Below are 27,546 nucleotides of genomic sequence, written 5' to 3'. Positions count from 1 at the left end.
AGTGATTCGATAAGTTTTGATAAGTGTTGATTGGAACTGATGACAAGATCGTTTTCGTGTCGTTTCGTTTCTTTTGATGATGAAAAGCCGATTATAGGTGACTTTTCGAATCAGATACCAGTAGAAAGGAAGGAAGGAGGGGTGGGTGAATGGTTGATATCAAGGTTTACTCGATATGTATAGCTGAAGTGAGATCGGTGAGAAGTCAGTTGAGGCAAATGACAATAGGTTGCTGGGAGAGTGTAAGGTATAGGGAAAGAGATACTGACCACTCCTGAGGCTGATGCAGTGAAGCACTTTCAGCTGATCTGATCAAGTCAAGTCGATGAACAACAATCCAAAAGAAGGTTGTTGGTCTCGATGTTGCTGATCCTCGTTTTTTTTAGGTTGAGAAGTGATGGGATGACGAGAACGAGTACCGGTACTGAGTCTAGTACGACTGTTCTTCAAGTCTTCCTTCTTTTTTTGGGAGGTGTTGCTGTCGATTGACACTGACACTGACACTACCTTACAGGCCTCCAAGGGATGAAGGATGTAGGAATAGATAGTAGTATAGATAGAATAGACCTCTTTATGATAAAAGGTCCGTTTGGTGAGAATAGAGAGTACAAGAGGATAGATGGAATTGAAAAGCCATAAAGGGAGAGAGAGTGAAAATGTGTTCAGGGTCAAATACAGTCAAAGTGGAAGGATGACATACAACCCACCATACAGTTATACAGCAGTCGGGTGGCGGCAGTTTACAGCTTGACCTATGACACGCGGAGTTTGCGGAGAAATGCAGTCTCTATTGTCGGTCCAATTCAGCTCAACATTACCGGAACTCACCACCATCGAATGCAGATACATACACACAAAATTAGATCTCACTTGCGATGATGAGATATACAACTATATAAGATGTTATGCAGTATGATAGATCGATCATTCTCCACGCAGTCCAATTTCCAGATCTCACATTTTAGGTAGTTTCACTAGTCATTCTAACCAACAGTCCCAAAGCACGCTTAATACTTTCCATTTCAATCTCATCCTCTTTCCCATGTCCATCTTCATCTTCGTCCTCTTCACCGTCTCTATTTTCACTTCGGTTGTTAATCACACCTCTGTCCTCTGTTGATCCACCTAAGATTCGATAGATCGCCTCTCATGTACTTATTAGATACCAAAGTTCAGATGGCGTCGCTAATCATCCTATCCAACAACCCCAAAGCACGCTTGATACTTTCCATCTCCATCTCATCCTCTTTCCCATCTTCATCTTCATCTTCGTCCTCTTCACCGTCTCTATCTTCAATTCGATTTTTGATCACACCTCTATCCTCTGTCGATTTACCTAAAATCTGCTTCAAACTATGATGCACTTCATACAACAAACCCCTTAACGATGTTCTTAATCCCTCCAACTTGTTCTTCACTGTTTGACCAGGTAACGCCTCCACATCCTTTTTTATATCCTTTCGAGCGTTGTGCGGGAAAGACGAGGTAGACGCGGTAGACGAGATTAGATTGATAATGATCAAAGCCAAATATCCCGTAATAGCCTTCGCGAATATCTGTCATCCGGATCCCAGACAGTCAGTAACAAAGAGGAACAAGAACAACGAGCGGATTAGAGTCACTCACATCCTCATCATCTTCATGATATTTCTTGTAAATCTCTCCCAAGTGCTCGGTGAACGTATATTGATCTAGACAATTGCATTTACGCAGACAGCCGAATTTTCCCGTACATCCGGATCTCATTCCTGCCCACATCATCAGCTATTCTGCATTGCACATATCCAACATCTGGGATGAACAGCCAACACACTTACGCGTAGTAGCGAGAATCCTCGCGATCTCCTCGTTCCCGCGAACAGACTGAATTAGCAAGACCATAATCGTACAGAGAAAATCTCGTTCTAAGAGCTTGGTATCAGGTTGTTCCATTTCTACTTCTGACACTCCGGCGTCTACTTCCGTTCGTTGACTTTCTTCCGCCTCCGAGGACATCGACGTGAGCTGTGCTTGGCGAGGTATAAAGCGAGTCCGCTGAAGGATTATTCGAAGTAATGCTGTTGAAGCGCCTCGTATACTGAATGCGTCCTTGATCCACTGAGGCGATGAGCTGGACAGTACAATAAACAATTGCAGGATTTGACCGATTGATCGGGATACTGAATTACGACATTTCAGCAATGGTCTCGGCTTCTTGCATGTCCATATCGAAGACTTACCATTCAGCGAGATCTCATCTTCAGTATTCAAGACTAGAACACTCGCTGCGATGAGAATATCCACAAAAATCTTTGCTATTTCCGACCGTTGCTGTTCTAATTGTTCCTTACTTTCATCAGAATGGCTGATGAGCAGGAACGAGATGTGGAGTAGGTGATATATATGGTCAAAGTCCGGCGGATCATTGGACGGCATTAGATCCTGGTGTCGACTTGAATCAGTGCGAAGTACACAGGCAAGATCGCAGCCTACGCACCAAGCCTTTCTCATAAAGATCAAATCTGTCTCCTAGGGCTTTCATCTCGGTTCTCAGGCTATCGACCACCTTTCCAAGTATGGCGGGATTATCGAAAATGATGTATTCATCTGCATCGGATTCCGACTCGCAGATGCTGTCCAGCGTGGAGGACGCTAAGAGTCTAGTACTAGGCTGTACATGTAGAAGATCAGCTTACCCGCAGACACAGACACATCGTGAAACCTTCATTGACTGACAGTATTTTCAGTAGAGGTTGTCGTTTGGTGAAGAGCGTTAAAGACACCTCGGATTTTCTTATCCTGTCTCTCTCGTCAGCTTGGACTTTGAAAAAACACAATTACTGTGACTCACCAGGTTGCTGACTTTGCCCTTCTTTTCCGAGTCTAATGGACCGCTCGTCACCTTCAAATTCCTAAGCAGGATATCTATTATTTGATCTTGATCGTTTTGTAGAATGTTATCGAGACCAGAGTCAGATTGCTGTATTGTGTTCAGAAAGAGCATGCATATAGTTTCCATCGCCTATCATCAGATTCAGCTAACCAATTATGAAAAGAGGGCAATTGGAGGCTTGGCTCACTATGTCAGATTCTTCCCCTCTAGCTTGGAACAGACTATCCCACACTTTGTCTACTTGACCGCAGATCTTTAGCTTAGCTAGCCAGGTTTCATCTTGCATATTTCTGAGAATGTCCAGAGCGCTAAAACACTAAATCAGTACTGATGTCAGGCAATGTTTCCAGGCATTATATGATGTGACCCACCTGGTCCTCTTGAATGATATGCCCATATTGGGATCACCGATGCCCTCAATCAAGCAGCTCAATTCATCCATGAACCTCCTGTTCTCTCCTTTAGACCGCATGTCAGATACCGCTTGAGGTGCTCTAGCTAGTAACAGCTCCTATCGCCGGGATCAGTCATGCGAACTTCTCCAAGACTTGATGCATTATTCAGACTCACGGCCATCAAGTTGCCCGATCCATCTTGCGTCTCCTCATTATCCGTCTCATACTTCTTCCGCAGCTCAGCATAGCTGACTTCCGGGGCAGTCTCAGTCTCCTCATCCCCTATATCTGCTTTCGACAAATTCGCCAATTCCAAATTCACCTGCGACACTTCAGCCAACATCGACCTTTTCCCACCGTACGTTCGTTTCGCGCGTCCACCTGATCCACCAGCACCGTGAGCCGAAGGATCTGCACTGTTGCTGTTGTGATCAAGGTTGGTCGTGTATTCTTGCTTTGGCGATGATCTAGATGGTGATTCCGGCATTGATTTCGTTCTGAGGAGTGATCGTAGCTTCGTCGGTGTCGTAGGCGCGTTTGGCGATAGGGGTAATTGCGAAGGTGAGATGATAGCTTGCATCGATCCTCCAAATGCGTTTTTGGGACTATCATCCTCAACGGCCCCAGCATCCGTTTCTTTCGAAGGTGTATCCGGTAATGCACCCATACTTTGAGTCTTAGTTAACATCCTTCTCATTCCTCCTGGTCTAGTCAGCCTTCTCGACCCCTCGGCGTTACCATTGCCATTTCCAAGACCAGGTGAAACAGGCAGACCACCGACTTGTTTGCCTGGTAAACCGTCGAAATATTCCTTACTTGGCGATACGGTCGAAAACAAATTCTCGTAAGACGAAGGCGATGCGTGCGGGGTATTATCCCCAGAGCGAGAGAGGAATATAGTTTTCGTTTTGCGCGGGGGAGTGGACGGTGCTCTGGCATCTGGCGGTAAAGGTAAAGGCGAAGGCGGAGAAGAGGATGGAGGATGTATATCGACGATAGGTGTTATAGCTTGTTCCTGCTGCTGCTTATTCTTCTGCTTCTCGGCTTGTATCTGATTTCTTCTGGACCTCAGCATTGGTACTCCACTTGATAGGGCATTGGCGCGAGTTGAGCTAGTAGAGCTACTTGAGCGTTTCATTGGTGGAGGAGAAGGGGACGGTGATCTTGAAGCTGACGAGAACATTGTTGTTGCTGTTGCTTTGACTGATGCTGAAGCTGACGAGATATTTCGCGGGGAAGTCCTAATCCGCCTCGGTCCCAAATCCTGCTTGGTTCTCTTGGAGATTGGTGATCCATCTTCAACTGCTATTCTTCCCTTTTCCTTCCCCTTTGTACTGGCCCTCGTCTCACTGCTCAGATCGATATCTTCGTCCGTGTCGTCATCGCTATCCCCAGCTAAAGCTTCCGCCTTTCGTTTATCTCGAATCACCGCAGCTCGCCTAGAGTATACTTTCTGTGCCGATAGACTTGCTGAGCGCATCACCCCGCTGGGAGGGGATGGAAGGGGCGAAGAAGATCCGGCCATCATGTACAGTGGATGACAGACAATATCGTGTTCGCTGAACGATGGGATGAAGTCAAATTGAATGGATGGAGGATTGAGAAAGAGGAATGAGAGGATGAGCTGAAGTAGGTGATCAGCCCACCGAGCGTTACCAGAAGCACCAGAGCGATAATCGTAGATGAACAATACAACTCGTTCTCCTCCGGGACGATTGAGAACAAGATCCAAGGGAGAAAGGGAGGTTTGCTAGTTGTACAAAGATACAAGACCAACGGAAGGATGTGAGGATGAGTGCAGTGCTTTAGTTTAGTTGTCCAAAGCCAAAACATTAGTCCAAACAAGAGGCCCCACATGAGTCATATTCGGTAATCTCCGCCCATGGTCTGTGGTCCATGGTACTCGAGTACATATACATCCATGGTCATCCTCGATATCGAGGTCGTACATAAGGCTATACACACATTCACATCGTAATACATGGTCATGATACTCTTTCAGACACTGTCCTGGGTATATATACTTTTTCTTTCTACTCATCATCGTCATCGTCTAGATCCGACAGATCGACATAAGCAGCCTTTTTAGCCGCGCCTCGTCCTGCCCTCGGTGCGGTCTTTCGAGGCGCTACAGGGGAAGGCTCAAAGGCGTCGATGTCCATACTGCATTGCATCCATTCGTGCCGATCAGTAACGGGTAGACCTAGTCATATACTTCAAGATGGTCACTTACGAATCATCAAAATCAGATTCACTCTCCTCTTTAACCTTCTTGGACTTTGTAGGTGCTTTAGCCTTTGCCTTAGTGGCTGGTTTCGAGGGTAGTATATCCATATCAGATTCATCCGAGACAGGCGCAGCTTTCTTCTTGGGTGCAGCTTTCGCTTTCGGCTTAGGCTTGATGGGCGTATCGTCAGAATCGTCTTCGATGATACTGGCCACATCTGGTTTCGATTTCGTCACTCCGGTCGATAGTGTCGCTTTTGCTGCTGAGATGGTATACACTGAGTTCACGAAGTCAGTATTTTGCGCTTCTGTGGGGCACTGAGATGACTCACTATCATCGTCCGACTCGTCAAGATCCATCTTGGTCTCTATCTTGGCTTTGGGCTTCGAAGCAGCTAGTTTCTTGCTTGGAGGCTTGATATCTTCATCTGAGACATTCGTGCTGTGATGCGCAACATGAGCGGTATTCTTCGTGATGTTGGAATTGCATCAGACTCACCTGTCACGTTTCACGGGCGATTTCTTGACAGGAGAAGCCTTGGGCTTAGCTTTTGCTCTAGGCTTAGCGGCCACCTTGGGCTTAAAGTCGTCTTCTTCATCATCGGTATCCTCTCCAGCCGCGCGCTTCTTCTTCTTGGCAGCGGCCTTGATAGCTCCCTTCGTCTTGGGCTTGAGACCCTTGGCGGCGAGGATGTCGTTGTCCAAGCATAGCTGTCATACAGGTGGTCAATGGAAGTGCAAAATCGCATTGAGGACGATCCCTTACCTGCCATTCCACAAGGAATTTATCGAGATCAGTATTCCAGATGTCCTGCGGGGATAGCTTGAGAAGCTCAATGAGTTCCGCTTCCTTGGCATCGCGCTCAGCGAGAAGTTTGTTGACCTGTCGCGACACGCGTGTCAGATCGATCTTTTGAACTTCGAGGATTAGAGACGCACCTTCTCTACGGTCAAACTCCAGATAGCCATACCAAGCAAGTAATCATAATCACTGGCCATACCTTCTTCCTCTTCTTCGAGAGCGTTCTCAGTCTCGCCAGACTCCTTGGCTACAGCCTTTTTGGGGAAAGGTCTGAACTTCAATGCCCGTAATTCGTCAACGATGACCGATTTCTTCTTGTTGTTCACGATCAACTCCTTGGCTATGATCATGTTCACAAATCGAGCTTGATTGGAAAGCTTCTCGAATTGCTTATTTAGCTCATCGGCGAGCCATTGCTATAGATTCCGAGACATCAACGCAGAACAGATGGCATGATCGAGTCTACCAACCTTTCTGAGACCATAGAACTCTAATCGCTTGCCGAAGAAGTCCGCCAGGATATCTTCCGCGTTGGCGTACTTTCTGATCTTCCCATTGAGATCGAAACAGACCATATTAGCGGTACTGATGGTCGTGCTCATCTTGAAACGTTTTTCAAGGCCTTCTTCTTCCGCAGCTTTCATAGCCGCCTCGCTGAGGTGCAACTTGAAGTGTACAGTCGACTCTGTGTGATGCTCCTCATAATCCTATTTGGAGCAGATCAGCAAGACCTCCACTCTACAACGCTCGCACTCACCTTGATGGTCGAGGGCACTTTCTCCGTGCCAGTGGTCATCTCCTCAATCATCTCCTTGAAATCCTGAGTCCATTTTCGGATTGGCAGCTCGGTGATTTCGATAGTCTTCTCGTCAATCTTCTCAATAATACCGCTGACTTTATACTTGTCTTGCTCGATCCGCTCAATAGAGCCCTGAAGAAGCGGATCAGACCTCTTTCCCGATTGAAAGCGACAATGTGCTCACCTTGAAACCTCGGAACCAGGGGTTCATCTTCTCAGGTTCCTCGCCACGCATCATTCGACGGATGTTCTCGACAATCTGAACTGGGTTATAATTTGGGATAGACGTGCTCCAACCTATCAGACGCGTCAATTGGCCATCCTGTGCCATTCCGTCAGAGACAGCTCACCAGTTCCAATACCATCTGCACCATTTATCAAAACCAGGGGAACGGTAGGCATGTAGTAGTCTGGCTCGATGCCCATACCTTCTTCGATGAGGTAGCTGAGCAACCCTTCGTCGGCCGGATGGAAAATCGCTCGGGTCATACGCGGTATGGCAGTGTAGATATAACGAGGACTGGCAGCATCTTTACCACCCTAGAGCGCCATATTTGTCAGAGAAGTCCGATCAACTGCAGCCATACGGACTCACTGAAAGACGTGTACCGAATTGACCATTGGGAGCAAGCAAGTTGATGTTGTTACTTCCGACAAAGGTCTGAGCTAGGCCAACAATCGTTGATGCCAAAGAAGCTTCACCGTGGTGATATGCCGTTTTCTCCGATACGTAACCGACTAACTGAGCCACTTTGATTTCCTTGGTCAGATTTCGTTTGAAAGTCGCGAACATGACTTTCCGTTGACCGGGTTTGAGACCGTCTGCGACTGATGGGATGGATCGCAAATTATCGGCCATGGAGAAAAGGATGAGCTCCTTGTTTACGAAATCCGATATGGGAATAACGTCGGTATCGTGGTCAAGGAAAGTTCCAGGCTGTAGCACAAAACTCAGTACAATCGCTCAAGCAGTCTACCGTCAGAACGCACCTTGAATTGCCTCAACCACTCCTTACGATCGTCGGCCTTCTTCTTGCTGAACGCCATATCGATCAAACCCCTGTCTTCTGTCTTCAGCGTGTCGAAAGCAAGTCGATGTCGATCGAGATCGGCGAAATACTTCTGGGCATCCTCCGCCTTACTTGTTCCTAGACCCTACGACAGAGATTCAGTATAGCGTTCACGATGCTGTTACGGACACCGGACTGACTTTGTAATACTTGGATTCCCACCCTCGCCCATCGTTGTTCTCGGCTTTCCATTCCTCGTATTGAGGCATAGTATAGAATGTGTGCTCTTGCTTGCCCTTCCATACTTTGACGATAGGTGTGATAAATTCGAGAAGGAAATTAGGGATTCGCAATAGCGAAGGGTACGCGTGATCGAAGAAATTGATAAGAAGACCTTTGATATGAGAACCATCATGATCCTATATATTGCATCAGCCTGTGTCCTCAGTCAAGTATACGATGTGCACTCACCTGATCGGTCATAATCATCAGATGTCCATAACGTAGACTGTCGGTGGTAGTATAATCTTGTTTATGTTTGAGACCTAAAATCTGCCTCAAGTGGTTCAATTCCGCATTCTTGACGATCTGCTCGTGCCCAGCTTCTCGCACGTTGAGGAGTTTACCACGTAAGGGGAAGACACCATAGGTATCACGACCGATGACACTTAGTCCCGAAACCGCCAAAGCTTTGGCAGAAAGACCTTCGGTCAAAATCAAGGTGCAGGCTTTCGAGTTCCTTCCCCCAGCTTGATTCGCATCCTCGAGGTTGACGATACCGCCGACTCTGAAGAAGTTGTAGATCAATAACGTGAATTGAGTACCCCATAAGCAAAGCCAACCTACCGACTTCGCTTGGCACCATCGGACTTCTTCATGATCTGATCCTGCTTGAACTTAGCCCAGCTCAAAACATTATCAATGATACCGGTCTTGGTGACTACCATAGGATTTGCAAGAGTCAGTCTCATGGATCAACCACTTTGAGTTCCACTTACCCTTCTTGATAAAATCTTCCGAAAGATCACATTTACTTCCGAAAGCACTGGATTTCAATGTCAGGTTTTCCTTGGTTTGCGAATCAAAAGTAGGATTTTCGATAAGAGCGTTGACGAAGATCCACATATGGTTCTTGACCTGGAACGGCTTGACAGGAGCTGCCTTGTTCTTCTTCTTGATCTGCTCTAGTAGTTTGTTCGCTAGCTGTGTCGCCACCATGTCGACATGGGTACCACCTTTGGTTGTGGCGATGGAATTTGCAAAGGACACTTGCTTCATTTCTCCATCAGAAAGGGTGAATGCAATCTCCCATCGCTTGCCCGCTACCTCGTATACAAGAGGTGGTTTGGCCATGGTCATACCCTCGGCTGATGTAGCTGCACTTGCGGAGTTGACATACATTTCGACGTACTATACGCGACGTCAGCTTCCAGAACGCTTCAACGAACGACCCACTAACCTGTTTGAATCCCTTGATCTTGAGTCGTTCGTCGTTCAAGAACACCTTGATATCCTTGACTGTACCGGCCATATCGTATACTCGTTTCATCAAGAGCGCATTTGTGTCATCATCAATCCCTGTCATACCAAATCGCGGCAGATCAGGTGCGAACGTGATCCTGGTCCATTCCTCGCCTTTCTTGTTCTCGGTGATCTGCAAAAGGAGAATGAGCATGCATTCCATACGTTGGTCAAAACGCTCACCTTTGGTGCACCCTTCTTGTCCATGTTATTTGAGAAGACCTGCTTGTACTTCTTTCCGTTGACCTTATCGGCGGTTTCCACAACTACAGCTCATGTCAATCTACGTCGAGAGCTACGATACTGCTGCCAGCTCACTAAATTCGTTGGAATAGATGTTGGCTAATTTGGCACCATAACCGTTACGACCTCCAGTCAATTTCTTCTGGTCATCATCGAAATTACTTCCCGCTAGTCTGCAGTTCAAGCTCATCAGCAGTGAACCTCGAACAGCGAAAAATATACTGACAGATGACCGAAGATGAGTTCCGGAATCATCACTCCTTCCTTCTTGTGCATTTCTACCGGTATACCCTTTCCATTGTTGTATACGGATATGGTACTCTTCTCCCGATCAATCGTCACTTTGATCGAGTCCATCGAAGCGTCATTGATCTATAGAATCGTAGTTTGGATATGTCAGCCGATGCAGACAGACGAGGCATAATTTTCACCCCGCAATACTGACCTTATTATCCGCTGCATTCACTAAGATCTCATCGAAGATCTTCAGGAAACCAGGAACGAATGTTATGTCTCTGCCGCATCGCATTTCTCTCGTCAGCGAAAATGCCTCCTAATCCAGCGAAAAATACAAGATGATTTACCTGTAGATCATTCCCTTGGTTTCTTCGTCAAAGACCCACATCTTCTGAGAGATAGCTTCCACAGAACCAATATATGTATCAGGACGTTTAAGTACATGTTCCCGTTGCGACAGCTGTAATGCTCATCAGCTCGTGTCGTTGTCGTAGTCGTTCCCTTTCCCTTATTTCATTTGTTTGCACATACCAAAAAGATGAATTTGATTTGAGCAGACGTACTTTCTGGTATACCTCGCTCGCACTCTTATTCTTCGCCGGCGCAGCATTACTTGGTCCAGCTCCAAAATCATCCTCATCATCATCTGCGACTTTCGCTTTTTTAGGCTTGGCTGGCGAGTCTACGAAATCCGACTCGACCTCAGAGATTGAATCATTCGGTAGATTCTTGCTTGCTAGAGGTGTTTTCTTCGCTGTCGTGGCCTTCTTCGCAGCCGGTGCCTGCAGATCTCTCGTCAGCATGTTCGAGACAGGTGAATGATTAGCGGTGGACCTACTTTGGGTGCTTTGGGAGCAGCTGCCTTCTTCGCTGGTGCTTTCTTCTCCACAGCTGCTTTTTTGGCATTGGTTTTGGCAGGTTGAGCTACGTAGCCATCAGATTCACTGCCGCTATCAGCGACGACGAAGCCGTCGGATTCACTATCGGACATGGTCGCTGTTCTGTCGTGAGTGTGAGTGTGATTGTGATTGTGAGCGTGCCTTGCGATTGTCCGGAAAGAGGTGATCAAGGAGGTCGATGATTGTGAATATGAAAAGACGGGTGCCGGTGGTCGAGGGCCGAATACTCTGAAAGACTGTAAGTGTGGTGTAGACAGACGTGTGGAAGAAGAAGAGAAAGGCGATAGGAAAAGTCTAGCTGATGGCATCTACCATCTCATCAGCTTAATAGTCAAGGAAAAGTAGATGAGATGGAAATGTGATTTCAGTTATTGCTTTCTCTCTGGTCGATCAGACGCGTCAATGCGTAACTCAACTGACTTTGTTTACATGCTCGCCGTTCTGCAATATTTCACCCACCCATTTATCATTTGCTACCACTTGCACGCCAAGACGTTTCCCGACCTCAGAGATGAATGCATTGTGAATCTGTCTTTGCTGACCGGCACAAGTACACCATACATACCAATCCGCTGTTATCTGAAAGGCCAGGTCAAGATCAAAAAGAGATACATTGTATTGCTATTGCTATTGCTATTGCTATTGCTATTGCTATTGCTATTGCTATTGCTATTGCTATTGCTATTGCTATTGCTATTGCTATTGCTATTGCTATTGCTATTGCTATTGCTATTGCTATTGCTATTATTGATTTATTAGGGAAACGTAATTAGGATGTACTGATATATAGTTTATCGAGAGGAACAGGAAAATCAAGTGAATAATATCATGGCCTAGTATCCAATAAATCTCATTCTACATCTACTCTGAGACGAAAGAAGCCTCGTTGAACAAGTATCCCTTGACTGCAGTTGTCTCTCCGTCCACCTCTACGTTGAACGTCGCCGGGTTATGGTACTACACAGCCAATCACGTATGTTGTTAGCGATGCTCTTTCTCCCTTCCAGATGTTCTCGCGTCTTATTCCTCCTCAATCCTCAAAGACGACTCACTTGGTAAATGTACGGTTTGGTTCCCGTGACAGCCGCCAAACCCTTTCTAATCACGTACGGGATCTCCGCTAACACATCTACTTTCTCAATCAACCCGCCTTCTCCCACTATAGCTCCAGCGACGTCTTGCGTTACTTTAGCTGTGACAATCGACTTCTCCGAGCCGGACCCTTCTTTGGGAGCTGACCATTGGAACTCGATTGACGAAGGGACAGCATACCCGGTCTCTTTGTCCTTGATAGCTTGTTTGTGGGTCGCAGAGGATATCGAGCCTGTAAGACTTGCTGGATATGCATCCGGTGACGAAGCTGGCGAATGCGTTTGACCGGTCACGGTCAATACTGAGTTCTCAGATGCTTTGGTAGAATAGACAGCTCCGATGTTGACTTTGGTTCGACCTGATTTGGCGCCTTTGGGTCCGTAGTCGTCCTGATAGCCAGCGTAGAGAACTTTCAGTGAATGCACTGTTCCCGGATCTTCGACAAGAAGGGACTTACGGTAGTCTCGAACTCCATCTGGACTGCTCGTACAGAGCCTAGCTTAGGATCTTCGGCTCCTGGTGAAGTGGTGAAGAAGGCAAAGTTCCATCTTGATGCGACCTAGGACAAGTAGGGATTCAGAGCCTTTGGTGTCAGCATTTCTGGTTCGCCTGGAGCACGGAGTATATGCAGAAATGGGACAGCGCAAGCTTAAATGAGTGAATCCGCAAATGGACTCACCAAATTCGGTCGCATACCCTGAATGGCATGTACGAACATCCCCTCACCTCTTGCGTCTAGTGGTTTCTCATCGATCTTGATTGTACCGGAAGACTGAGCAAGAGGGTGGAATCGGCTATAATGTAAGATCAAAATGCCCATCAGCATACATGATCCCTGATGTATCGCTTCCTGGCCAATAATGTGTTTCGAGTTCAGTGAAGAGATCTAATGACTGACTGTACAACGAATCCATCTCTTTTGGACTCATCTCTATCCTTTCCGAAAGTCGAGATTCCACCTTGGGCACCTTGACCAAATTTGAATCCGGGCGCATTTGCGGGTCTCGTGAAAGTCAAGTCTAATGTGACGCCCTTATCAAGGTTCGCTGTGATATGGTATGATTCTTCCGTTTTGGGCGAACCGGTGTGTCTGATTTCCTGTCACACATCCAGTATAAGCTGATGTGAGCCGTTATGTTTGATAACCAATTACGTTGCACATGACCTACAAATTGATCAGTTTTCAAGTTTTGTTTATCGAATTTAGCTCCACTAGCATTGATCGACCTCCAAGTTGATTGCTTGGTGTTGGGGTTGTACACCTTGAACGTCATCTGGGTTGTAGCAGGTACCAGGAATATTCTGTAAACGCCATGGAACGAAAGTTAGCTTGTTTGGTCCCTTTGCCACCGGACTGATACTGCATTCTCAGGCTGATGAAAGTCAAATGAAGCGCTTTGGTGAGGATGATAGATCTCTGCTACCCACCCGACATAGGACCAGATAAGCTGGACCATCACCCAAGTCCCATCTTCTAAGACGGTGTACCAAATCTGAGTTTCAGTTTGGAATCCCTTGTTCGAGGTGTTCGCCCACTGCATCAAACAACGAAGTGGTCAGCGTAGATTCACAAGCTCGCGTCTTCTATTTAGGTGAGGAGGGAGCCAAGCAAAGGTGCGAAGACAATGCTTACTGCTGTATCTGCCGAAGAAAGTTCTCCGAATCCGCTCAAGTAAGAGGTGACAGGGTAGAAATTCGGTACATCCTTAGAAGAGTTCGATGATTGTCTAAAGCGACACTCATCGTTAGTTGAGCAACGTCGTAGCAAAGAGCGTGTACGGACTCACGAGAACCAGGACATGGTGTTTGTTCTCTCCTTCTATTGTAATGAGATGTTTGTAAGCTGAAAATGAAGTTGATGATGCGCTAGGAATCTGATTGATTGATCGATTGATTGACTTGTGCTAAAGATGAACGATGATCCGAGCGAACGCGCCCGAAACCCATCCATCAACCCATCAACAAAAGACACTCGTAGACTATTATTTATTTACTGCAAACGTCATTCCCGATCGGTGCCGTCTTACGTAACATCCCACAGCTCAATGAGTCTGTAACTTGTTCTTGGAAGGATATGTATATACAACTGTGATGCATATGTGCTATTCATGAGAGCAAACAGATGCAATATCGTGCGTTTGTATGTGACTACTTGGAAAAAGCTTCACCTGTCATCCTTCCGATATCGTTCTGGGTTGCGCGACCTCTCTCTTTTAGGCGATATTGACCTTGTTCTATCTCGCTCTCGCTTGACAGGCGGCGTGCGGGATCGATCTCTTGCTCTGTGGCGATCTTCCTCGCTCCTACGAGCGCTTTTCCTGTGCTCATCTCGATGATCGTCGTGCCGCCTATCTCGCTCACTTCCATGCCTATCTCCGTCCCTATCCCTATCCCTGCTTCTCGGCCTCTCATATTGATCTCCTTCTCTATCTCGCTCATCGCGATATCTCGAACTTCTATGCCTATCTCTATCCCGCTCCCGCTCATAATCATCGTCGTCACCCCTATGCCGCCTCTCACTGCTTGAGCGATGTGATCGTTTTTCCTCTTTCTTGATTTCCTTCTCGACCCGCTTCAACGCTCTTTGCTCTTTTCGCAGCCTACAAACAGGGTGCGAAAAGCGAACAACATCAGTATCCAGTTGAGCCACTATCAAGCAGATGAATCCCGTGAGGGAAAAGCACTAAGAAGGCAATGACACTTACGCCTTCTCTCTTTTCCTTTCCTCCTTTTCCAGCCTTTCAATCTCTTTATCCCGCTCATCCTGTCCGATCACAGGTATATCATTGGCTCCTGTCCCTTCGCTGTCCCGTATCTTCGGAGGTAGTCCCAAAGCAGCATTCAGTGCATCTTCCTCTTGTTCTTTCAGACGTCTGATCTCTGCTGCTTTTTCCCTTGCAGCTCGTTCTTCGTCGTCGTCCTTGATTTCTCGGTTGTACCAATGTATATCTTGATTTTTCTGCCATCGACCCACAGGAGCATTGACCGTATGTCCCAAGTAATTTTCTACGACACCAAACACGCAAGCACATAATAGTAAAATCAGCCTTCTTGATACCGGTAAGATGAAATGAGTTGACACACCTCGATGTTTGTCATTGGCTACTTGAGACCAACGGAAGTCGCCTTGACCACCTCGAGTACCTGTCCGAATCTGGTCAGCTTTGCCTTCATCCAATCCGGTATAAGAAATCCGGCTAACCTCCTCGTGTGGGTCCGTCGTACATCTTGCTGTTGAAGTAGTAGCTGGATGGATATCAAAATAAAGGTTTCAAGAAATATCAGCTATCATACTTTACGCGTAAAACAACAGGTGGCAATAACCGGTACATGTGCTGTATGAGTACGCCACAATGAGGTAATTCCGGTGATGACCGTGGTTTGATCCCGCACTGTGCTCCTGTTGCTGTTGCTGTTGTTGTCACATTCATCATACATCATACACGTCCAAGCTGAACATCTGTATGCTGGTTGTCATCGCTCACAAACCCATCAAGAAAGATATAGCAGCTCATCTCACCTCGTCATCCGATTGACTACCCCTCTCTCCTCTTTGCCTCTCCCTCCTGCTGCGTGGGCAAGGACGACTACGGTGAGGCGTAGAGCCAAAAAGAAGCCACTCCAATCGGAACTCGCAACGAACAACCCTCAGCTAAACCTCCTTTATTCTCGATCAACGACGTCACGCCTCAACTCTTACTAGCTTCTCAACCCACCATCACTCATTCAACATTCTGCAGAAGCATTCTCACCATTATACAACTTGAGCGCAGTCAAATATGGGTGGTGTAAGCAGTTGCTGTAAGTAGAATCACTGCCGCTTGTGCTTGAATAGCTGGGCCAGGTGCTGATGCGGCTATTTACGCGACGAATAGGCGGTCCAAGGCGAAAGAACAACTATGAGCCGTTGTTGCTTGAGAATGAGCGGGAGGCAGTAGCAGACTTACTTCAATACCTCGAAAGTAAGCCTAAAATCCCCTGTTCATTTGTCTCGAATGACATCGAGGTATACAATCCATGCGAGGATCGTTCATTGACGCGTCATACGGAACACAGACCGAACGACTACCAATTTCTTCTCCGGATCACCTTTAGCGGCTCTCACGACACTCTCCTTCTCTGACAATGTAGACCTGCAACGATCCGCGGCACTGGCGTTTGCGGAAATCACAGAAAAGGAGGTCAGGGAGGTCGGAAGGGATACATTGGATCCTGTTTTATATCTGTTGACTTCGCACGATCACGAAGTTCAACGAGCCGCCAGTGCTGCACTGGGTAATCTGGCCGTCAACGGTATGTCGCAAGCTAGCTACTTATTCGGCGAGCAAGCATGTCGACGTAAGCTGACATATGGCATGATTTAGCTGAAAACAAGCTGCTCATCGTTTCGCTTGGTGGATTGGAACCGTTGATCCGACAGATGTTATCGTCGAATGTGGAGGTGCAATGCAATGCTGTGGGCTGTATAACTAATTTGGCGACTCACGGTAAGTCAAGATGCGCTGTTCGAAAGAACGATACGAACTCGCAGCTGACAATCTGGAATATGTAGATGAGAACAAGACCCAAATTGCCAAGTCGGGCGCCTTGATCCCTTTGACTAGATTAGCCAAATCAAAGGATATGAGAGTACAGAGGAATGCTACTGGAGCTTTGCTGAACATGACACATTCAGGTAAGTCAGCTTTTGCACGACCTTCCAAGTCACGTCAGCTGAATGGACGCTTCGTGAATAGATGAGAACCGTCAACAACTCGTTTCGGCCGGTGCTATACCTGTTCTCGTCAGCTTACTCAACTCACCTGATACCGATGTGCAATATTACTGCACAACCGCCTTGAGCAACATTGCTGTTGATGGTGAGCAAGCTGGGATTGACAAAGAACCCGTCGAGATACTGTGATTTCAGCTCATTCACGCTCAATATCAGGCACGAATCGCAAACGATTAGCATCATCTGAACCGAAGTTGGTACAGAGTCTCGTCCAATTGATGGACAGTCAGAGTCTGAAGGTTCAATGTCAAGCTGCTTTGGCACTTCGAAATCTCGCTAGTGACGGTGAGTTGTCTGTCTTAAGCAGTTCGCTGTGCGCATGCTCACAACTCATACATTTCCTGGCTATAGAGAAATATCAACTGGAGATAGTCAAGTTCGACGGTCTCAAACCACTTCTGCGCCTACTTCACTCATCATATCTTCCACTGATCCTTTCTGCCGCCGCATGTGTACGAAATGTGTCGATTCACCCTGCCAACGAATCTCCCATCATCGACTCTGGATTCTTACAACCGTTGATCGATTTATTATCGTTTGACGAAAACGAGGAAGTCCAATGTCATGCTATTTCTACGTTACGCAATCTGGCAGCTTCCAGTGAAAGGAACAAGGGGGCTATCGTCGAGGCGGGTGCGGTCGAGCGTATCAAGGAGTTGGTCCTCACTGTGCCGCTAACTGTGCAGAGTGAGATGACTGCTTGTGTGGCCGTTCTGGCTCTCAGTGGTGAGTCTTCCCTGAATCGGATTGGCTCAGCAGACAAGAAGGCTGATGAGTACTTGATAGACGATCTCAAACCTCAATTACTCGAGATGGGTATCTGTGAAGTGCTCATTCCCCTCACCAACTCATCGAGCGTTGAGGTGCAGGGTAACTCTGCTGCAGCACTGGGTAACCTGTCATCTAAAGGTGAGCACAGCCAAATTGTAATCCAGTAGTCTAGCTGACAATTTGTCATACAGCTGCCGAGGACTATGCACCCTTCAATGCTGTATGGAACAAGCCCGACGGTGGATTGCACGCATACCTGGTCAGGTTCTTGAGCAGCGCCGACATAACGTTCCAACATATTGCTGTATGGGTGAGTACCCATCGGCTGTCTCTGGTCCGACATAGGATCCGTGGAGCTGACGCAGAACATTCTTGTGCGTATTACAGACGATCGTCCAGCTTCTCGAAGCCGAAGATGACCAATTAACAAATAACATCCGCTCATCGCCCATCCTCATGTCTTCTATCCGCCAACTCGCTACTTCCCCGCCGCCTTCAAGGGGCGGCAGAGACCTGACGCAAGGGTCAGAAGGAGACGATGATTACGAGGATGATGGACTGGACGGGGAAGGTGAAGGAGAGATAGCTACCCTCGCCCGAAGGATTTTGGATTTGACTGAAGATGTGGGCAACGGGAATGAGGGATCGCATTTCTCCCATCAGCCTGAAGCGTCAGGAGGTGGGGGTGGGGCAAGTGGGGGAAATGTGGGTAGTCTGGGGAGTGAACATGCTGCGTTGAGAGCTAGTGTTCATCGAGCGTTAAGCGGGGGTCATTAGTGGGAGATTCATCAAACGAAAAAGGTTTATAAGGAGTAGGGAAGATTGCAATTTCACATTGCGTTGGAAGGATGAAGAGGACAAAGCGAAGTCGCCCATCTATCGACTAGTTTCACAGCAGAGATAAAAAGACATATACTTGTCGACAATACCACTTTATACGATATGGCCCGAACTCGATTCTTTACCTCCATCTGAACGCGAACGTTTCTACGACTGAGACACAATTTATGCACGACGTCGACGCATGACATCAGGATTCGGCTTTTTCTAGTTTCTAGCTTAATACGTATCTAGTACTCTCGGTGTATTATGTATTGTATCGTACTCCTACCCCTAGTATGTCCCCCTGCGCCGCGCACTTATCACTCCCAGCCAGGTCTGTCAACAAGCAGTCAACAGTGGAGATGCAACGTTTCTTCTGGTGCAAAAATCGATGATACCCGATGACTCAGCTTAGCATGCACTACTTCTTTTTGTGTAATGGCAACGAGGCTGTATCGTGATGAGCTGAATAAGATACTGTACATGGCACACGAAAAGTCCAACTCGAACGCAGAAACCAAAAACCTCAAGGGGAAACATGGTTTCCGCAAATGTCATACTACCTGAATACTGGCACTGCAGGACACTGAACACATCGGCATCCATGATCGTCAACCAGCGAGCCAGTATCAACATCATGAACCCAGTGTCTCAGAACCATCGCTCCAAATATCAAGCTCAGGACCTGGGGTAGCGTCGCCTGAACTCTTGCAGTGAGCCATGAGGCATGAGATCTTCCAGGTCCTTTTATCTGTCATGGAGAGCATTCCTGATCAATTCCTCCTCCGTCGGATCTTCATTGTCAGCGTAACCCTCCGGCAAGTATCTCTCCTGGTCCCAATCTCGTACGATCCCAGAAAGAGCATGATCGACTCTGTCGATGTTACCGTAATATTGAGCCATGGTGGGTCCGGGATCTGTAGTCGTTCCGCCACGCGCCATCACCGCTCTGTTTCTCGAGGAACTGGCAATCCCACTCCAATAAAAGTCTCTGACCTTCAAATACCATCTCCTGCGGGCGGATTTGGCGTATGACCTCCGAGACGGCTTCTGGGATCGTGACCGCTCTTCCAAGTGAGGAGTCCTCATATCCGGTCGCAAGCGGATCATCGCGGTAGAATACCTCGGTAAGATGAGTCAATCTATCGGATTCTGTCCGTCTGACACCCCACGAATACTCTTTTGGAGTAGCATATCTGACTACCTCTGCATAAAAGTCTTCTGACATCAGGTCTTGTTGTTGCTTGCGGGTGAGTCGGCTCTGTTTGACAGCAGTGGCAAGTATCATATTGAATTTCCAATCTAAAAAGTCTGGATTGTGCGATAGTGACCTCAAGAACCGCTTGGTCCCTTCTCCATCCGGCGAAGGCTGACCCGATCGGAAATCAGGACACATATCGAGGTTGATGGAGAAATGTCCAGTGCTTTCTTGTTCGTTGAATGCTGTTCTCACCAGATCGGCTGCGTTTTGGTAGACATGCCATTCGGCAGGATACAAAAGGGTATCAACCCTTTCCTCTCTGTCACCAACAACAACAACAGCATCAGCATCAGCAGAAGACGCATCGTCGTCCAGCCGACCACCAAGTTGTTCTTCGTGAATTAAAGCTTGGAGCGAGCTGTGATACTCCGCTTTCATCCTGGGGAGGTTTGTCTTGTCGAGTGCCGCTAGAGACATGGTCAGGGCGACCAAGAAGCTGTCTTCGTGGAAACGGCAGTACGTCATAGTTGGACCGTGTGAAAATAGGTTCCCACCACGAGTCAGCTGTAGGGACGACTGATAGCTCTTGTTTGGGTCGATCGTGTACCTGCGACTGCCACGCATGCTGGCCTCGGGCGGCAGCTCAACTGGGGATTGCAGAGCAGCTTCTGTCGTGTCGTCGGGAGGTAGAAGGAAATTTGAGTCATCAGGATCCATTATATCGCTATACGCAAGCAGGGTGAGAGGCACGTTTGGGGATTAGCCTCGATCATAAATCGCAAAAACCACCAAATACTTGTGGGCAGTAAAAGGCGATCTGATGATTCAATAAACCGTTAATAATAGTACTCACTCGTGTTCTGAAAGAAGCTCCGTGTCAGTCTTTGAGCCAAAGAAGGAGGCACCATATTGGCTACTGAATTGGGCCATTTCCCGAAGATAAAGTTGGCGGGCTTCGGTAGCGTCTTTAATTTCCTCGGCTCGGTCGGACGGATCGGCGAAGGACATAGCTTCGCGCATCCCTTCGTCACCCAATCTGTTCATAGTCACCTCCAGGAACTCCCTCAAGGGTGGTCCCTGTCCATCAGAAGACCAGGTAGGCGCATCAACACCGATGCTGGAAGACATGCTCGCTGTATGACAGAGTGCTCGTTTGTAGTGCTTAGGAGACGCTGTAACAGATCTGACGTCTCAGACTGTGACTGAATGTGATGTGATTAGCGAGTGTCAGTGTTAGTGTGAAAAGCACCGGTCTTCATATACGCGAAGAGCGTCTGGTGATGTAGCTGTAGAAGTCCCCACAATGCTTGGCTCGTTTGTAATGTTGTCGTCGAGCAGGATGGACGAGATGACCATGAAAGGAGGCTTCTGGCGTCATGAGTCTGAACAGCCCATGGGTGCACATTATCGAAAGGAACTAATCGCTAGAGCAGGACTCTTGATCGTCATACCTTCACGAGAGATCGAGGACTGACGGGCTGTGCTGAAACGGCTGGTCAGCATCAGCAGCCAGAACAATTGATCAGAAGGCGCAAGAAATGTATCGCATGCATTCGTTACTGCTAGGGATTAGAAGAAGCTCAGAGATTCGTATCAGACTGGTCACAGTGCGAGGGATTCTGGTGATTGGCAAGCGCACGGAAAAAGTCTTGATACAGAGGACTGACTGGTCTCACCTTCTTGGACAAGCACAGGGCTAACTTACATATATACATATATATGTATATGATCAGCTTGGAGAATGGGGAGTCCAATTGTTCCCTTCCTGTACTCAGGGTAAATTTTGAATGCTGTACCTTTAGTGCGTATCGAGAGATCACGGATCACCATGAGCCATATTATGCTGTGTATATTCCAGTGAACGGGTACTTAAGGTCCGAAGCTATCTAGTGTTTGACCCTTTGACTTCCTCATAGCACTTACGCATGCATGGGGAGGGGAGGAAGGAGAGCTTCGCTGCTGATCTATCAAGTTACTAACCTTGCTTCATCTTGACGACAAGGCGAAGGTTTCAAGTATCGGTCAAACGGGCTTGTAACCCTCGTGAAGTGGACTAACAATCCGGTTAGTGCAGGAATGGATGCATTGACACCGGTGATCGAACAGCTATTATGGATTTGCGGTGACCGATGACCACTAAGCAGGATAAGATTATCAAGCATCTGCTGTCTAAGTCATGGTCAAGCAAGCAAGGTGGGGTCAGGTATTTCTCCTGTTTTTTTCACGACTTACTACATTATTACTCACATCCACAGGTAGAGCAAGCTGGATCTCAATCTGGTTCGACCGTTACACACAGAACAGGACGACAGACCACCATGTCGAGATCCGAACAACATAGGACCGACGATCAATACGAAGATCCATACCAAGCATATACGACCCTCGCACCGCTCATTGACTCCTCATGGTCCAACAACTCAACCTCGACATTTGGGGGAGGTATACCTTCGCACACCTCTCCTTTTCAGGAAACACCCCCTCGCTCAATTCATTCAGATTCAAGAAGAAGTACGAGCGATTCCGAAGAGACGCTTCCGCTTGACCAACAGGCTCGTCTCGGTGACCGAGATTCTCCTAAAGAAGGGAGAGAAAGAGGCGAAGCCGATCGTACTGCTTATGAACAAGAACAAGTACAAACAGGAAACAAACTAGCACAATTACCTGATCTGAAGAAGAACGCCTTGCTGTTCATCTTCAGCGTCGCTACGTTCGTGGACCTGTGTAATGTCTCTGGGGTGGCCGTGGCTGTGGCGCAGATTTCGCAGGATATAGATTTGGCGATATCGCAAGCTGTTTGGGTGAGTTAGAATTGCCATCGCCTCCTGAGCTCTTGGCTCAGTACGAAGCATGACTTGTGACCTGTGACTGATACATTCTTCCTCGACCCATCGAGCAGATCATCAGTTCCTACTCGCTCTGCTTTGCGGCTTTCCTTCTGTTTGCTGGCCGACTGAGTGACCTATACTCGGCTCAAATCGTCTTCCAAGCTGGATTCCTCAGTCTAGGGGTATTGTCCTTGATAACCTCTTTTGTGACTTCGAGCAAGTGAGTCGGCTTTGAGAACAAGTATACCTGATCTTAGCGCTGATATACATAATGGCTCACAGATATGGCTTCCTGATATTGAGAGGATTAGGCGGTATATGTGGAGCTATGAGTATGTCATCACCATGCCCGCTCACGTATAATTGCCATGATGGTGAACTGGAAGGAGTCGTGCAGAGACTGATGATGGTATTCCGTTCATTCCTCAGCCGTACCATCAGCTTAGTCAGTTTATCCAACGCCCCGTCGCTGGGAATTTAGGCTCATGACATTGCATTTCTCAGTCATCTGATCGTGCATCTGTTCCCGGTACCGGAAGTGCGAAAAGCAAAGTTGGCGATCATCAGTCTGGCTGGAGGCATGGGCAATGTCCTAGGTCTGTAAGTGATGTCCCAAAAATCGAAAGATTGCCAGTCAAGGCGCTCACCTACCGATGTCCTCTGTCAGGGTACTAGCGGGACTATGCATGATATCCTCGTATAAATGGTTCTTCCGACTTATGGCTATAGTATGTGAGTTTCTTCTCTGCAGGAACTGCACTCCTCAATAGGGCATGATCTACTGGGCAAGTCCGAGCTGATAATTATTTTGCAGGTATATCACTTTCGATCCTGTGTATCATCCTTTCTCCTTACACAGGTCGAACGCACTCGAGAGACAGAGACTCATTGTCGAGATGGCGAAGACTTGATGTCCCGGGAGTGGTACTCATGATGGGCTTCTTGATCTGCTTCATCTTGGCTTTGACGCAAGGACCGATCGATGGATGGGGGTCAGCGAGCTTCATCGTTCCTCTGATCATAGGGATTTTCAACGGTATTGGATTCCTATTTTGGGGTGAGTCAAGTCGAGCTTACTGTACTGTAAAGCGAATTACGCTCCCCTGTCAGACGTACTGTTCTTGTGTTGCTCATAATTCTCTTCATTCCGTTCGCAGAATCACGAATACCTCCAAAATCAGCTGTACTGCCTTCCTCGGTTTGGCAAATTACCAATATCATCCACCTTTCTCTGACCGGCCTGATCGCCTTCTCTTTCTGGTCTACTACGCAATTGCAATATGCAACTTGGTGGCAGGAATTATTCCATTGGAAAGCTCGTAAGCGAACCATCCAGACCTCAGGCAATTTGACCATTTCGACTTCCTTACTGACGAGAAGAGGTTTGCGTTGCAGTGCATGTAGCCGCAGCTATACTGCCTCAAGGTATTGTTTCTATCATAGCTGTCATCGTCGCTCGGCGGGTCCCGGCCATTCTCAACAAGCCAAGATACTCCATCGGCGGGGTATGATCCGTACGTCGCGGCAATTTTGGGTTATTGGGATAGTTGCGCTATTTGCAGCGAGTCATGTAGCTAATCGAGGTGAATTGTTATAGTGATCAACATCTCTCTGATTCTGATGATCTTCTCTGACGGCGGAGAAGGGAACAAATATTGGAGGTTCTGTTTCCCTGCATTCCTTTTGGGCAGTTTCGGCGCTATGATCGTCCATTATACTACCGCCATCAGCATCGTGACGTACTGTCCTCCAGAGATGGGCGGTGTCAGTGGAGCATTCATCAATACTGTTGTGAGTCCAGCTGCTGCCCAATTCATTCTCACTCTGGTCGAAGTAGACGAGTCTACAAAACAGAACTGTGAGCGTTGTAAGCTGATTTATCTGAGGATACTCTGAAGGCTCAAATAGGTGCATCGGTAGCTTTGTCTGTACAAGCTGGACTACAGGACACAAGTAATGAGATACCAGAATGGAGTGTCTCAGGATCAAGGACATGGTACTTCATGATTGCTTGGGTCAGTCTTTTGGCGCTGCAATTCATCATTTTCTTCAAGCAGCCTGCGTCGCCCGAGAAAGAGCATGAACTGGCGCGGAAGAGGATCTTGGAGAAAGAGGGAGATATTGGGGTATGAGCGCGTCGAAACAAGCGATAGACTTGTCGGACCACTCATGTATATACTGGGTCATACTTGGCCTGCTAGACTCATCTGTCGAAATGTTGCATGCACTTTTTGCAGCTAAGTCACCGCAGGAGACATGTATCTACAGCTACGTTGGCTTAAACCACAAGTAACAGGAAATGGGTGCCACATTAAGCCGAATGATGCGGCGTTCAACCATATTTTGCCACCCATTTAACGCATTCATCAAGTGAAGCTATCTAATCGTCATTCGTCTCATTTTCTGCATTCTTCACCATTCTTCCTTTGAGATACCTTACAATCGCATATTCACAAGAGTTCTTGCAGGCATCACTCAGCTCGGTTCTACATCCACTGCTAGCCATCATCATCAAAAAGAGCTTACGCCGGAGCGAAATGTCAGGAACTAGTCTCAATCCAGAGCAATCCGCTCAGCTTCAGGTAAATTCGTACCTTCCTCCCTTGTTTCCTCATCACCTGGCCATGACATAGCAGCTCACACACCTGATTTGCAGGCTGAAGTCCAGCGGGAGCTTGAAAGAAGAGAATGGGCTGAACCCGAAGGTGAGCTGCAAGAGATGATTTTTGTTCGGATACAGCTAACTCTGATGCCTTGTACAGACAATGTTATGGCAGAATATATCACTGTCTTACTTGGTGAGTCAGCTCAGCGGCTATAAATCTGGGGCATTGAAATTGACGGCATGTGTCACCATTCAGCTAACGGAAGCGCACGAGGTATGTCTACTGCTTGCCAGCACTCGCAGAGTATTTGACTATGCTGACAGATGGTCATTCTAGACCGAGTACAAACCGAGATGGAAGATCTAGTAGGATCAGATTTTGACCCTGCGTTCCTAGACTGGCTTTTCTCCATTGCCAAAAACACTACATCTGCTACCTCACCTTCACCTGCTCCTGTATCCGCCTCTCCGACAGCTTCATCAGCGCAACCGGCTAGAGGACCAGGTGGATCCCGATTACTCAATACTGCCTTAGCCCCTCTGTCAGGTCAGCCTGAAAAGCGAAAACTTTCGGATTCTCAGGATGGTCAGAACAAGAAAAGGTTGTCGGACGTAGCACTGAATGCTCCTTCTGGACCCAGAAATATGGGGTCCGAGGGGAAGAGCCTGGCAGATAGGCTGAGTGGGGGTAACACCAGGGGTCGGGGTGTGGGTATAAGAGGTATGGCTGGAGGTGGAAGGGGTGGACATATGGGCGGAGGTGAGACCTGGCTCTGAAGACTTGTGTAACGAATGCAGAAACGATGTAGCTGACCCATACTTCTACCAGGATTTCGACAGAATTTCCAACAACAACAAAATCAGCAACAACCTGGCTTCATCCAGCCTGGTTTTGGACAACCTTTTATGGCGCAGGGTCAACAAGAGATGGTTGCTCAGATGATGATGATGCAAGCCAGTATGGCTCAGATGAACAATATGGTGGCAAATATGATGCAGGTGAGATACATCTATTGGACCACAACGCCCTTTTGTCGTTTCGATAGCTAATAGCAGACATCGCTCAAAGGAACGTCAACAACAGCAACAACAGATGCAATTCCAGCAACAACAGCAACAAGCCTCAGCAACATCCGCGAAGCCGGCTCGCCCACCTCAGGTCAAAGTGCCTCACGGTACCAAACTCGGTGCTCATTCAGTCTCCGGCATACCGCCTAAGACAGCTTCGACGCCTGGTCCAATACCCGACAAACCCTCTTCGACAGCTCTATGTCGATTTTCCATCGGCTGTAGCAATTCGAGATGCCCATTCAGTCATCCCAGTCCAGTGGCGGACGAGCAGACCGGTATGGTGTTAAGTGAGGAGGCATGTGAGGCATCGAAGGAATGCAAAGATGCGGAATGTATTAAGAGTCATGTTAGTCCAGCGGCGATTCTAGGTAAGTCATGTCTCCCTCACTTTCTACCCAATATATTGCTAAAAGCGCACTACAGGTGACTCGGCCGGACCGAGTCGATTGCTATGCAAATATCAAAATTGCACCAACCCATCTTGTCCATTCAGGCATGAAGACGAGAATGGCAATTCCATTCCTCCACCTGCTCTTACCGCTTCGAAAGCACCTAAACCCAAGATACAACCCGTTCCCGCGGCAGCGCCCAGCTCAGATAACGAAGACGACGGTGGTGATGGGGATGTCGAGGTTGTTATGTCGCATAAAGGGTTGATGGATGGTGCATTAGACGATACGAAGAAGGAAGTTTCCTGTAGATACGGTGAAAGGTGTACCAGGCGTGAGTCAAAAGCCCCTTCTCCACAATGAATGCATCATGCTGTATGAGTGAGCCCAGCTGATCTTGCTTTGCTCGAGGGTTCAGTGGATTGCAAATTCACCCATCCACCTGGCCGACCAACGCCCAAATTCGGTAAAAAGCCGTTCGCGCAAGCTACTAAGTCCTTCAATAAGTCTACAACATCGACGAATGGTGGTTCGATCGGAAGTGGCATGCATATGAGCAAGAAGTTCGGCTCGTCGGCTTCGGAGAAGAAATGAGATCCCACGGCCGGGGAGTTCAAGCCTGCGGAGAACAAGGAATTGGAGGTCACATACTAGGAGAGCATGAGTCACAGATAGACCAGATGACAGTAGCGAATAGGGTAGTAACTCTGTATCAACGGGCCATAGCACGCCATGCATAGGTGTAGTATAGTCTGGTTTTCCATTCTCAGTGTTCTCAGTGTTAGTGTTTTCACTGTTTTCAGTGTTTTCAGTATTTTCAGTTGCAACCAGGAGAGATATAAGCTAGCACGGGCATATGACATGGAAGCATCATCGAATGTAACATGATGCAAGACGCGAGGTGGAGGCGAACCACTTGCGATCACAATTTCCAAAGTTTGCTTCTCATTTTCTGAAACTTCTTCTTCTCAGATAAGATTTGAACCTTG

The 27,546-nt window shown here is 47.6% G+C and overlaps 8 protein-coding genes across 8 annotated transcripts; 3 read left to right on the top strand and 5 right to left on the bottom strand.

Moving 5' to 3' along the window:
• Positions 1–1,172: 1,172 nt before the first annotated feature.
• Positions 1,173–4,792, bottom strand: I303_104674 (uncharacterized protein; the record flags this gene model as incomplete). The annotated part of the gene is made up of 10 exons (XM_065969003.1): positions 1,173–1,556; positions 1,627–1,748; positions 1,818–2,159; positions 2,220–2,421; positions 2,477–2,650; positions 2,716–2,778; positions 2,831–3,001; positions 3,060–3,180; positions 3,244–3,383; positions 3,443–4,792. The coding sequence occupies 10 exons, from the start codon at positions 4,790–4,792 to the stop codon at positions 1,173–1,175; spliced, it is 3,069 nt and encodes a 1,022-aa protein (XP_065825075.1).
• A 508-nt stretch (positions 4,793–5,300) lies between these two features.
• Positions 5,301–11,096, bottom strand: I303_104673 (uncharacterized protein; the record flags this gene model as incomplete). Its single annotated transcript, XM_018407650.1, has 24 exons — positions 5,301–5,430; positions 5,501–5,771; positions 5,826–5,935; positions 5,993–6,204; positions 6,260–6,376; positions 6,433–6,711; positions 6,766–7,002; positions 7,053–7,226; positions 7,279–7,391; positions 7,445–7,634; positions 7,690–8,031; positions 8,085–8,249; positions 8,305–8,523; positions 8,576–8,891; positions 8,951–9,044; positions 9,103–9,514; positions 9,564–9,758; positions 9,809–9,891; positions 9,944–10,041; positions 10,095–10,240; positions 10,314–10,383; positions 10,453–10,565; positions 10,669–10,887; positions 10,944–11,096. The coding sequence occupies 24 exons, from the start codon at positions 11,094–11,096 to the stop codon at positions 5,301–5,303; spliced, it is 4,458 nt and encodes a 1,485-aa protein (XP_018262861.1).
• Positions 11,097–11,865: 769 nt separating this feature from the next.
• Positions 11,866–13,897, bottom strand: I303_104672 (uncharacterized protein; the record flags this gene model as incomplete). The annotated part of the gene is made up of 9 exons (XM_018407651.1): positions 11,866–11,961; positions 12,057–12,485; positions 12,554–12,655; positions 12,776–12,890; positions 12,995–13,194; positions 13,266–13,398; positions 13,525–13,631; positions 13,730–13,823; positions 13,884–13,897. The coding sequence occupies 9 exons, from the start codon at positions 13,895–13,897 to the stop codon at positions 11,866–11,868; spliced, it is 1,290 nt and encodes a 429-aa protein (XP_018262862.1).
• Positions 13,898–14,244: 347 nt separating this feature from the next.
• On the bottom strand, positions 14,245–15,323 carry I303_104671 (uncharacterized protein; the record flags this gene model as incomplete). Its single annotated transcript, XM_018407652.1, has 5 exons — positions 14,245–14,564; positions 14,617–14,696; positions 14,802–15,102; positions 15,181–15,240; positions 15,299–15,323. The coding sequence occupies 5 exons, from the start codon at positions 15,321–15,323 to the stop codon at positions 14,245–14,247; spliced, it is 786 nt and encodes a 261-aa protein (XP_018262863.1).
• A 552-nt stretch (positions 15,324–15,875) lies between these two features.
• I303_104670 (vacuolar protein 8) lies at positions 15,876–18,418 on the top strand (the record flags this gene model as incomplete). Its single annotated transcript, XM_018407653.1, has 11 exons — positions 15,876–15,897; positions 15,972–16,058; positions 16,153–16,389; positions 16,461–16,583; positions 16,649–16,771; positions 16,833–16,955; positions 17,027–17,155; positions 17,222–17,596; positions 17,657–17,779; positions 17,833–17,951; positions 18,029–18,418. 11 exons carry the CDS (start codon positions 15,876–15,878, stop codon positions 18,416–18,418), a joined length of 1,851 nt encoding a protein of 616 aa, XP_018262864.1.
• A 792-nt stretch (positions 18,419–19,210) lies between these two features.
• I303_104669 (uncharacterized protein) lies at positions 19,211–20,792 on the bottom strand (the record flags this gene model as incomplete). Its single annotated transcript, XM_018407654.1, has 3 exons — positions 19,211–19,380; positions 19,460–20,388; positions 20,518–20,792. 3 exons carry the CDS (start codon positions 20,790–20,792, stop codon positions 19,211–19,213), a joined length of 1,374 nt encoding a protein of 457 aa, XP_018262865.1.
• Positions 20,793–21,982: 1,190 nt separating this feature from the next.
• On the top strand, positions 21,983–24,624 carry I303_104668 (uncharacterized protein; the record flags this gene model as incomplete). Its single annotated transcript, XM_065969002.1, has 11 exons — positions 21,983–22,465; positions 22,564–22,712; positions 22,775–22,849; positions 22,997–23,092; positions 23,160–23,224; positions 23,307–23,549; positions 23,650–23,811; positions 23,888–23,917; positions 23,977–24,006; positions 24,090–24,283; positions 24,391–24,624. 11 exons carry the CDS (start codon positions 21,983–21,985, stop codon positions 24,622–24,624), a joined length of 1,761 nt encoding a protein of 586 aa, XP_065825074.1.
• Positions 24,625–25,029: 405 nt separating this feature from the next.
• On the top strand, positions 25,030–27,151 carry I303_104667 (uncharacterized protein; the record flags this gene model as incomplete). The annotated part of the gene is made up of 9 exons (XM_065969001.1): positions 25,030–25,074; positions 25,149–25,197; positions 25,255–25,290; positions 25,354–25,371; positions 25,435–25,857; positions 25,927–26,096; positions 26,167–26,536; positions 26,592–26,891; positions 26,976–27,151. 9 exons carry the CDS (start codon positions 25,030–25,032, stop codon positions 27,149–27,151), a joined length of 1,587 nt encoding a protein of 528 aa, XP_065825073.1.
• Between the last annotated feature and the right edge of the window lie 395 nt (positions 27,152–27,546).

The sequence above is a fragment of the Kwoniella dejecticola genome, chromosome 5, assembly GCF_000512565.2.
Source record: "Kwoniella dejecticola CBS 10117 chromosome 5, complete sequence".
Taxonomy (NCBI): Eukaryota; Fungi; Basidiomycota; class Tremellomycetes; order Tremellales; family Cryptococcaceae; genus Kwoniella; species Kwoniella dejecticola.
This window is presented reverse-complemented; position numbering and strand designations above follow the sequence as displayed.